The 11,699-nt window shown below is 36.5% G+C and overlaps 1 protein-coding gene across 1 annotated transcript; it reads right to left on the bottom strand.

The window, feature by feature from the left end:
* Positions 1-681: 681 nt before the first annotated feature.
* LOC122965612 (tripartite motif-containing protein 16-like) lies at positions 682-5,574 on the bottom strand. The gene is made up of 3 exons (XM_044329773.1): positions 3,842-5,574; positions 1,334-1,531; positions 682-1,261 (listed from the first exon to the last, which is right to left on the bottom strand). The coding sequence occupies exons 1-3, from the start codon at positions 5,494-5,496 to the stop codon at positions 682-684; spliced, it is 2,433 nt and encodes an 810-aa protein (XP_044185708.1). The 5' UTR covers positions 5,497-5,574.
* Positions 5,575-11,699: the final 6,125 nt, after the last annotated feature.

Below are 11,699 nucleotides of genomic sequence, written 5' to 3'. Positions count from 1 at the left end.
GTCCACACACATTTTGATACTAAACACATATATCACAAAGTATTACCAGATAAGGAACTGATTTTCCAGTACAAGCATATACGGCACATACAGTACATACATAAAGCAGCTTCTTCTGTTAGATACAATGCACAATATTGTCTCTGTTATAAAGTGTGTTTAAGATATTTCCATGATTACATAAACTGAGAGCTCACTATGATGCACCTCTGTCGGTGACTCAGCCAATATTTCACTGCACAGAATACAGCCAGAATGTTAGGTGTTGCTTTCAGGTAGTGGAATCAACATATTTTTTAAATTAAAATGTGATATTTTTAAAGCTTCATTCACATGTAGAATTTTTACAAATATTTCCTATAACATTCATTTGCCTTATTTATTCCTATTTAAACCAACTGTTGATATAATAACACGAAAGCCTTTGTAAAGGAAAATTTCATTGGTAATTTTAACAATTCAGTTATATACATATATATATATATATATATATATATATATATATATATATATATATATATATATATATATATATATATATATATATATATATATATATATACATGTTTCTACAGTGATGATTACAAATAAACCACAATAAACAAACTATTTATTTACTTTCCTTTTTCAGATTTTTTAATCGGTACATCCACAGACAAATTCAATACTCCAAAGAATCTGTCAATGCAGTTTTGAGTTGGCAAAATCACCTTGGAATATTTTTCCTGAAATGATTATTCTGAGAGCTGATCTGAACCAGCTGTAAAAGAAAGCATAAATGAAAGGATTGAGCAGTGAATTTAACAGTGCAAGCCAATAAACTGCTTCAGTCACAAGAACCATTGAATCATAACCAAGAGAATCAAACATCGAGTAAAGAAATAATGGAGTCCAGCACATCAGAAAAAGTCCCATAACTATAGCCAGAGTTTTTGTGGCCTTGCTCTCCATCTTACTGACAGTTGCTCCAGACTTTGTGCTCTGGATGCTGCGTGCCTGTCTCTGTGCCACAAGGAAAATCTTCAAGTAGATACAGAGCATTATGATCAGCGGGAGGTAGAATGAGAAAATCATTCCTATCATGAATGACAGTGCAACATCAGTTAAACACTTTTCTTTACATTTATCTTGCATCGATCCTGCCATTAAAAAGCCAGTTGTAACAAGACCAGAAACACTCCAGCTCACCAAAATCATAATCACAGCAACACGACCATTTATCTTAGTTCTGTATGTCAGAGGCTGACACACCGCATAATATCTGTCAATGGAAATACAACATAAATTCAGAACAGAAGATGCGGTCAGTGATATGTCAAAGCCATTTCGTAGCTTACAAAACAAACCGTCATGATATAGACATGAGCTAAGAGAGAATGCCATGCTGAGGGGAAAGACTACAAGACCAACAAGCAGGTCAGCCACAGCCAGAGACAGGATGAGGTAGTTTGTAGGAGTGTGGAGCTGTTTGAAGTAAATGATGGAGATTATTACAAGAAGGTTTCCACATATTATGACAACAGATAAAGAGCTGAGGCAAATATAAAATAAAATACACATTGTGGAAGCGTTACTTGTCAGTATGTAAGAAACATTATCTATTCCATAGCAGGGATGTACATCATCAACATAAATCCTGTTGAAAGTAGATTCAGGTATCATACTCCTAAGATCCTGAAAATGAAATCATTATTTCTGATTAATGATACACTGGAATGTATAATAATAATAACAATAATAATAATGATGATAATAATAATAACAACAACAATAATAATAATAATAATAATAATAATAATAATAATAATAATAATAATAATAATAATAATAATAATAATAATAATAATATAATACATTCAGCAGTATTGGAAAAATACAGACATTATTTTTCTAAAAACAATGAGTGTTTCGCCCATGTATACCTACCTCGTATACCCTCAAGTAGTCACCATGGCGTTGCAGGATGTAGCCTTGACATTTATCTACACTTTTCTCATTACCATAATTAAGACAAACTTTAGTCATCCAATCAGATGTGGGGAAACTGCAGCACAACAAAGATGAATAAAGAAGTGTGTGTTTCTAAAAGATGATGTAAGATTTGATGTATACACTGCAGAGTGTGCTGTATTTCAGTGTTCATGTATTTTTGTTTGTTTTACAAAAACAATCTTTGACAGTGTTATAACTGTCAGATCACTTCAGTTTTTATGTAAGCCTGCAAGACATTGTACATGTTTAGCTTCATATACGCACATATGAGGTTTGACTTCCAGCCTGAATCCAAATGGCCTCAACTGACCCAATGGGTTGTGCTGTAATTTCTTAGATAAGATAAGATAAGATAAGATAAGATAAGATAAGATAAGATAACATAAGATAACATAAGATAACATAACATAACATAACATAACATAACATAACATAACATAACATAACATAACATAACATAACATACAATAAGATAAGATATTACTGCAGTGGTTCCCTGGCTTGTATTCTGTATTTCGAGATTAATCTATTGTGCGTTTTTTGATAACATTTCCCCACATTACAAAAAAATGGCTACAATTACTTTTATGTTAGGTTTTTGAACATATTAAAACAGAATAAATAAGTAATAAATATCAAATATCACCATATTAAAAACTCTTTAATATAAAGGTAGTCACAGCTGACATAACAACTCACTGTTGCTGGTTGTCATAGTAACATAGCATGCACAGTGGTGGAAAGTGACTAAGTACATTTACCCAAATACTGTACTTAAGTATAATTTTGAGGTACTTGTACTTTACCTGAGTATTTCCACTTGATGCTACTTTATACTTCCACTCCACCACATTTCAGAGGGAAATATTGTACTTTCTACTCCACTACATTTATCTGACAGCTTTAGTTACCTATCAGATATATATTTTACACATAAAATATTTGATCGATTTGTTATATATGTATTGTTATAGATTAGACTGTTCAACAGTATAAGGTGTTAAAATTAGCTCCATCTTAAAATGCTTTAGTGAAGAAAGCTGAAAGTACAGAGACTGACTGACAAACATCTGTCTGCTCTGAACATGAACTCAGTGCTTTGTGGTGTTTCAGGAGGAAAACTGCCTCAAATAAACTCTCATTTTAGTTTCACAGGTTCTCCAAAAGCTTTGAATGAGATCCTGAGATGAAGACAGAAGAAAATACTTTGCTCATTGTTGAAAAAAACATCTTTATTGATTATGTAAAGCTTCAGATTGTTCCCACATCCAATCAGTAAAGTCTTTTAAATGACTCTTGATCAATGATTTCATGTACAGATTCACTTCATCCACACAATCAGTTTGTTTAACCCAGAATGTCAGCTATGTACAAGAACATAATAAATGATCTGCTCATTGATTATTATCATGATAATTACAGTTTGATTGTACATTTCCTCATGAATTTACAAAGTGGTGAAAACAAAGCATCTATGATGAAGGAAGTTCTGCTGTTTTCTCTGTTTAAGAAACAACAGCACACAAATACATCAGTACAAATATGAAACTAACATTTAGAACAAATCTGAAGAAATGTCAGTGAAGGTTAAATACATCCTCATGAGCAGTGATAGCATCCATGGTTAAAAAAACACAGGAAAAAGTGACATTTAAAGAAAATTATCAACATCAACAGAACAATAATTGAAAAGAAAACAAGTGTTAATAATCCCAGTTTGACTGACAGCTGATCTCTGTGCAGTTCAGAAACACCACAGCAATGAGCTCTCAGGAACAATGGAGACAAAAAATGACAAATTACAACACAGAAGTCTGAAATGACTTCTGTCTATTTGAGTTTACAGAACTCAGCTGTGTCTCCATCATAACAAAGCCAAAGTCCAGCATAGAGAGGCTGAGTGAATGTGGTCTGGACTCTGTGGAGGAGAGTCATGGTTTCAGAGACGCTGTAGAAGGACAGAATACCTGCTCTGTGATCCAGGTACACTCCCACTCTGGAGGAACCAGGACCTGAGACAGGAGTTTTGATGTTGTTGAACCAAAATTCATAACTGTCAGTACCACAATTTAACACCCAAGATTTGTCATTGTATCCAAATCCACATATATCCGAGTATCCTGCTCTGCTGATATTCTTGTATGCGACTGCTACATGAACTCCTCTCCCTCTCCTCTCCACCTCCCAGTAACAGCGTCCAGTCAGACTCTCCCTACTCAGGACCTGACCATATACAGTGAATCTGTCTAGGTGACTAGAATAAGACTGTTGTTGACTCATTCGTTCTGCTTTTCTGTCCCCCTCAGACAGTAACAGCCATGTGTTTACTGTGTTTGGATCCAGAGTAATTTCATGTGAATATTTTAAAAATTCAGCTCTGGTCTTGGGTTCTGGTTCTGACAGTAAAACCTCCACTTCAGTCACTGTCAGTGAGATGTTTGTCCATTTCTGTTTCAGGATGTCCTGTAGTTTATCTCTGAGCTCTGACACAGCTGCTGTCACATCCTCAAAGTAGCGCAGAGGACGGATATTGATGCTGAATGATTCTGTAGATGCACTTAGTTGTGACAGTGAGGGGTAGTTGTGTAGAAACTGGTTGTGATCCTCCGTGTGTGAGAGCTGCTTCAGTTCAGCGTCTTTCCTCCTCAGCTCAGTGATCTCCTGCTCCAGCTTCTTCTGAAGCTGTTTGACTCGACTCACTTCAGTTTGCTGCTGGGATCTGATCTGCTGCTTCACATCAGAGCTTCTTTTCTGGATGAGACGGATCAGCTCAGTGAAGATCTTCTCACTGTCCTCCACTGCTTTATCAGCAGAGCGACTGACGACCTGCACCCTCTGTTGAAGTGCCCTCACATCTTTTTCTCTGCCCTGGATTCTCTGCTGGATTTGTCGTCGACTCACCTCAATCTCTCTCTGCCTCTCAGTCCTTTCTGCTGCAGCTGAGACTGTGTCATGGCCTTTATGTTCATCCGTAGTGCAGATATAACAGATACTCTGCTGATCAGTACGGCAGAACATCTTCATCACCTCATCATGACGAGAGCAGATGTTCTCCTGGAGTTTCTCCGAGGGGTCGACCAGCTTGTGTTTCTTTAATGGAGCTGCATCATAATGAGGTTGAAGGTGATCCTCACAGTAAGAGGCCAGACACTGCAGGCAGGACTTGAAGGCTTTCAGCTTCCTCCCAGTGCAGACATCACAGGCCACATCTTCAGGTCCAGCAGAGCAGTGATCAGCAGGAGCAGCTTGGAGTCCAGTCTCCTTCAGCTGCTCCACTAAAGCTGCTAACATGGTGCTTTTCACCAGGACAGGCCTTGGTTTGAAGGTCTGTCTGCACTGAGGGCAGCTGTAGATCTTTCTCTGATCCTCTTCATCCCAGAAGCGTTTAATACAGCTCATGCAGTAGCTGTGTCCACAGGAAATAGTCACTGGATCCTTCAGTAGATCCAGACAGATTGAACAAGCGAAAGTTTCACGGTCCAGCGGATCTCCTTTCTGTGCCATTTCAGCTCTCAGTGGCAACGACTTTCGGAGTTTCACTTCCTTAGAAAGTGAAACAAGTTTGAACTCTGATCTGAACAACATGTGTTTCTGCAGTAAATGCAGCCTGACTGCTATTGTGCTACATTACATGTTGGTTACACCCATCTTCAAACTGTAGATCTAAAGGGGAGGGAACAAGGAAATAGGAGCACAGAGTAGAGCTTGTTGCCTTTGAGAGCAGGAAAAAGAAGGAGGGGTTATCAAGCACTGATTCACTTCAGGAAGAGGAGCAGTTTTAAAAGGATACCGGGTGCTTTTCATTTGGCTAATGTGGCTCCTCGGTTCCCTCACTCACATCTCAGCTCCTCCAAGCGAGGATGAAGGAATTTCATTCACCAAAAGGGACATCCTCACTCACCCCGGCATTATTTTGAGGAGAGGACAATGACACACAGCATCTCCACTGACAAATATGAAGAAGTCAGCTATCAATATGTAGAAATGCTCAGGAGAAATCCTCAGGATAACATACATTGAAAGGAAATCCAATGATTTCATCCTACAAAAGATTGGCACGAAACCAATACCTCTGGAAATCGTTATCCAAAGGAAACTTCGCTATTTAGGATACAACTTAAGAACTGATGACACACTGGAACATATTGTGCATGAAGGCAAAGTAGAAGGAAGCTTCAGACAGAGAACAACCTGAATTGACAACATCAAGAAGTGGACCAACCTCACTGCCACAGATGTAAGATGTTTGACTGCCAACAGATCTCAGTGGAAGAAAGGGGTCGCCAAGGCTCTGGCAGAGTACAGCACATGATGATGATGAATGTGTGTTTCTTGTACGTTTGGTTCACAGATTGTAAACGCTGTTCATCTGAAAGTCAGAGGTATGAATACAGCTGACATATTTTTCCGAGTCTTCATTCCACTTCCCTCCTTTTTCTTGTAAAACTGTAGTTAACACAAATTTATAATCCCTGGTTATAAAAGGTTCAGAGATTAAAGCACACTTAAATTAACATTGCTTATAGAATTTTTTCTATGTGCCTAGTATATGTACAAGCTAACCTTAGATTAGCGTAATTATTTTTTTAGTACTATTAAAGTTAATTTTTAAACACAAGCACAAATTTTTACTTAATCTAATTACTAATTACTAATCTGCACATTTGCACAAAACATAGGAAAAAAGTAAAAATTTAAAAGCAAAGGCACTCCAAGGCACAAATGTTTAGGAAACATTGTAGAGGAGCTCTCTACCACATGGAGAATTTCTTGCTGGCTCCTAACCAAATAATTACATGATCCTAGTCAATCAATCAAAATACAATTCACAGTAGGCCCTGCTTATATGCTAACTCACCACAAGGTGGTGCTGATACAACAAACTTGAAGGCTGTAGGAATAATGTTACAACACTTCTCCTTTCGTTATGTGTGCTTACATATGCTACCCAACAGTAGCTCATGAAAAATAGTTACATAGTTCCACCTTGACCAACTGCAACACTAAAATGCTGATTACACATATGAATCAATAATAATAATCACAGGGGCCATTTTACTTTTGATACTTCAAGTACACTTACACTTACACTGCTATAATACTAAGAGACATTTTCACTGCAATTATGTGTACTACTGTATTGGTGTTTTACATCATTAAAAAATCTGAATATGTCCTCCATTAGTGCAGCTGTTGCATGTGTTAACATTTTGTCCACCTTTGTTTTCTTCCTGGTGACACTTCTCCCCTCTAGCTTGTAACTGTAAAGTGTCATCATTTTCAGATTTTTTCTTGTTCACAGTCGAAAAAATGTGCCCTGGTGTGTTTACTTCCTGTTTGCATTCGTGTGTGGTTTGCTACTATCTATTTCACCTTCTCATGAAACTCGTGGGTTATGGAATGCAGCACAGCAGGAACATTCAATCCACATGTTGGAAAATTATTTTACTGGAGTACTTATGTTCCCTGGAAGGGGGCACCGCCATGACTAAAGTCACGTAACAAAAGTCTCCTGCACACAGTTAATGTCACAGGCTATATGGCAGATTAAAACATGATTGTCCACAGTTTACTCTATAAGTTGTGAACTGATGCATATCTGTGGATATTTTCATGGAGATATACACTGAAAAATTACAATATTTACATTGTACACATTCAAAATTATGGCATTTCTGAATGACCTAACTATTTTTAACCCTAACCCCATTGAGGGCTCAAAGGGTTAAAGTATCAGGCCTAAGGTGTTTAGTACTAGCCTAATCTCTTTACAAAGAATTCTCAAGCTGAAATACCTAAACTGAATCATCAGCATCACTGATTGTATCAGTCATTTTCTGCACCGGAACTCATGTCAGTGGTTACTGTGAGTGCCTTTGCCAGCTCAGTCGTGAAATACAATATGTTACTTCCTGTTTAACAGTTTATTGAAAAGCTACAAAAGCCAGAGAAACTTAATACTAAACTGAAGACAGTCAGAAGTAGCATTGTAGTGTCACAGTGTCATGAACAGCAATGTGATCACTTACTAATGTGCATTCGAAGTGATAAGTAGGCTTAAAGACAATAAACCTATATAGCCAGTGACCAGATCAAATCAGCAAAGTAATTCATAATTATCATCTCCAGCAGGCCTGGAAGGCTAAAGTGGGTAACAAAAGTTCCCTCATTAAAATGACTCAGAACAGAACTTGAGACTATTCTTACAATGTAAGAAGGAAGACTGTAATAAAATATTAGGGGATAACAAAAACAGCATTAAAGGCATATGGAGTGTGTTAAACAGCATCCATAGAAATGGATCTAGAAACTCAAGTTACCCTCAGTATTGTATTAATAATGATAAGACCATAAATAACATGGATAATGTGGTTAACAGTTTCAATACATTTTTTGTAAGTGTTGGACCAAAATTGGCAGAAGAAAACTATGACCCAGAAACAACAGAAGGGGGGGCTGTTAATAATTATGGGGTTTGAAATCCAAGTTCAAATTTTCTTAGAGCAGTAGAGGAAAGGGGAATCATTGGTATTGTTAGCAAGTGTTAGAATAAAACGTCCACCGACTGGAATGACATTGATATAACAGTAGTCAAGAACGTCTTTGATGGTATTGCAAAACCACTAACTCACATTTGTAACTCGTCCTTTCAAACTGGTAAATTTCCAAGCAAAATGAAAATTGCGAAAGTAATACCATTATATAAAGCTGGGGATAGACACCACTTTACAAATTACAGGCCTGTTTCTTTACTTTCCCAATTCTCTAGGATAATGGAAAAAACCCTTTATTGAGAAGTTAGACAGTTTCATTGAGAAGCACAATTTGCTGACTGAAGAAGAATATGACTCAATAATATGTACAAAAAATTTTTTTAAGAGATTTGTTATTCTTGTTCTGTTTTTGTCTTCTTTTACTGATTTGTTACATGTTCGAAATAAACATAAACAATAACTTTGTTGACTCTATTGTTGTTTATTATTTAACTGGATCTGTATTTGTATGTTATGGCGTCACACTTTGTTTCCCTTTTCCCTTACTTACTTTTGTCACTGTAATGTTTGTGTTAAAAAAAGCAACCTCACTATTTTTTTAAACCAAAAGTTTAATGTACATTAATCCAAATGCTCACTTAATGTCTTCTTAATTATGTCTCCAGTTAGATGATGTGATGCAACAGTCTTCAATTAGAGGTGTGAATGTATGGTGTGGTTATTGGTCCCTGGGCTACCTTTGTCACAAACACACACACACACACACACACACACACACACACACACACACACACACATACATCCCTGTGCTTGCATCATCTCACCTCTTCAACCTGGAGCCTCATTGTTTTCTAGCAATAACAAAACTAATAGAGCAAAACATGATCAAGGCAATTTAATGACCTTAACAATAACACAATACACCCTTTGGAAAACACAGAGTCCAATTAAATGAAGAACAAAGAACAAACAAGAAATCTGAGCCATCTTTCCAGGGAATATCTAAACTCAAGTCAAAAATTACTTTGATAGTCTATGTTATAGTTATGAAAGCACATAACTAAAATGATGCCATCTAGTCACATCAAAGCAGCATCATCCTTTACTGACCAGTTGACAATGAAAAAAGAGAGAAATGCAGAATTTTCATCACCAGTAATTAATAAGAACTAATCAGAGAAACATGTCAAAGTGTACATCTATATAAGATGTCAATGTACAATAGAAGCCTGGGTTCAGATTGACATCAGCACTGCATAAAAAACCCTGATTTATTTCAGTGAGACCATGGCATAAATCTGTTGTCTCTCTTTAGGTAGGGAATCTTGCCCTTGAGTGAAAGTGTGGTTTCTCCAGTATGATTAACTATCTTTGGATCAAGTATACATTTGGATCAAGATCAAGTTCACGTATTTAACACATAAACTTAACAAGACCTAAGTAATCGACAATCAAGTTCAGTCCCAAATGAGACTTGTTGGAAATATACAGTAACCAACAAAAATCAGCCACATTGCTCAGTACCTCCAGCTTTAGATCTTTAGACCTATAATACTATAATACTTTCTCACAGATCATTTTTTAATGTGTTGACTATAAATGGTGCATATAGTAAATTTCATATAGTAATTTTTATGGGGTAGAATGAAAGGCCTTGACAAATAAGTTAAGCACGTTTACAAGTGACATTAGCATGATGTGTGTAGAATGTAAGACGAAAGCCCAGATTTCAGCATTATTTTCAATCATTAACAAATATAAAACTACACCAGGTGTTTTCCATCAGCTGTCAAGGATAAAACAGCTGTTGCGGCATCACTGATTATGGTGTGTCCAGAAGAACGTTCCTGAAAGTTTTAACCTTTGAAGGACAGTGTTTTCCCATGTGACCCAGTGTAGATTTTATCTTATTCCATAAAGCAATTTCCCATGATATTATGATTAACTTATAGAAGGGACTTGAATATTCAAATGAACTTTCAGATCCAGCACCGCAACGGTTTAAGTCTCATTAAGTTGAGGAAACTAAAAGAGCTTGGTGACAGTTATGGAAAGATTGTCTGCACGGTTCAAAGAAACCAACACTGAATGTAGATAAGAGGAGAAGGGACCTGAATCAACCATTAGCTAAACCTTTCCCTTTGATGGTCAATTATAACTTATCAGTGGTAACAAGACACAGGATTGCCCACCTTTGGATTTTTAAACAAGCCGAAGCATTGGAATGGGATCGTAATAAGAGTGATATTTTAGCCTAAAGTCAATCCCTCCAGGATTGCAATTGTAATAACTAATGCAAATTCAAGAAATGTCTGCAATATCTGTAAGAGCTTACAATTTTGCTGAATTACCACAACTTTTCCACATGAACTGGATAAATCAACAGATCGCTTGTAATTTGGACCAATTGTCGCATTTTCCTGTCATGGTAACTTACGCCATCGCAGCACGCTTTCAGCAAGGATTCAAGGATTCATTCAAGTGGAAGATGGACAAATCTCACCTGCCAAACATTTCTGTCATAGACCGTGCAAACAGTTCCCAAATGTTCCCAAATGAGGTTTATATTCAGTTAGTCAGAGACATACAAGTTGATGGATTGTTCAGACAGCAAAGATGGACATAATCTACCTCAAATATAAAAATGGGCATTTTAGAAATGAAACTATATTTTTATGTTAATGGCTTTATTTTAAGAGGCATTATTGACTGATTTTATTTGCTAATGTTGACGTGAAAGTTTATTTAAATAACTTTGAGCCTATGATTCTCATGCTCAGAAAGGACATTTAAAACTTAGCACTGAAATATAGTTGTTTCTGTGATATGCAGTATTTTTTTTATCCAGGAAAGTGATTACATATGACTCTTCATTGGTAGAAGTTTTTTTAAAAACACATTATTTTTCCTTTGCTAGCAATTTTCCAAATTCCTGCAATTTTACCGCATAACACATAAAACATTGCAAATTGTATTGCAGTTTTTGAGAAAAGCCACTGCAAAATCAATAATCACAAAAAAGCTCAGCAAAATTCTGGAGAGACAGTTAAGTAAAGCTCCAAAGTAAGCTGCAATCATTAGCATATCCAGCTAACTAACTAGCTTACTACATAAAGTGGTGAGCTACTATCGGGAAACACATTACCTTATTTGTACAAATACAAATAGGTAACAGTTGTGGGATTACTGGTTGCATTGACAAACGATGTGTAG

Source organism: Thunnus albacares, chromosome 16, assembly GCF_914725855.1.
Source record: "Thunnus albacares chromosome 16, fThuAlb1.1, whole genome shotgun sequence".
Lineage (NCBI taxonomy): Eukaryota > Metazoa > Chordata > Actinopteri > Scombriformes > Scombridae > Thunnus > Thunnus albacares.
This window is presented reverse-complemented; position numbering and strand designations above follow the sequence as displayed.

Excerpts from the sequence above, each read along its gene's own strand:
- LOC122965612 (XM_044329773.1), bottom strand. The coding sequence starts at position 5,496 with ATGGCACAGAAAGGAGATCCGCTGGACCGTGAAACTTTCGCTTGTTCA. Across the intron at positions 1,532-3,841 it reads TATGATGGAGACACAGCTGA|CTCTTTATCTGTTGTCATAA; the intron begins GTTCTGTAAACT and ends TATTTGCCTCAG. Across the intron at positions 1,262-1,333 it reads CATGACGGTTTGTTTTGTAA|ATATTATGCGGTGTGTCAGC; the intron begins GCTACGAAATGG and ends TTCCATTGACAG.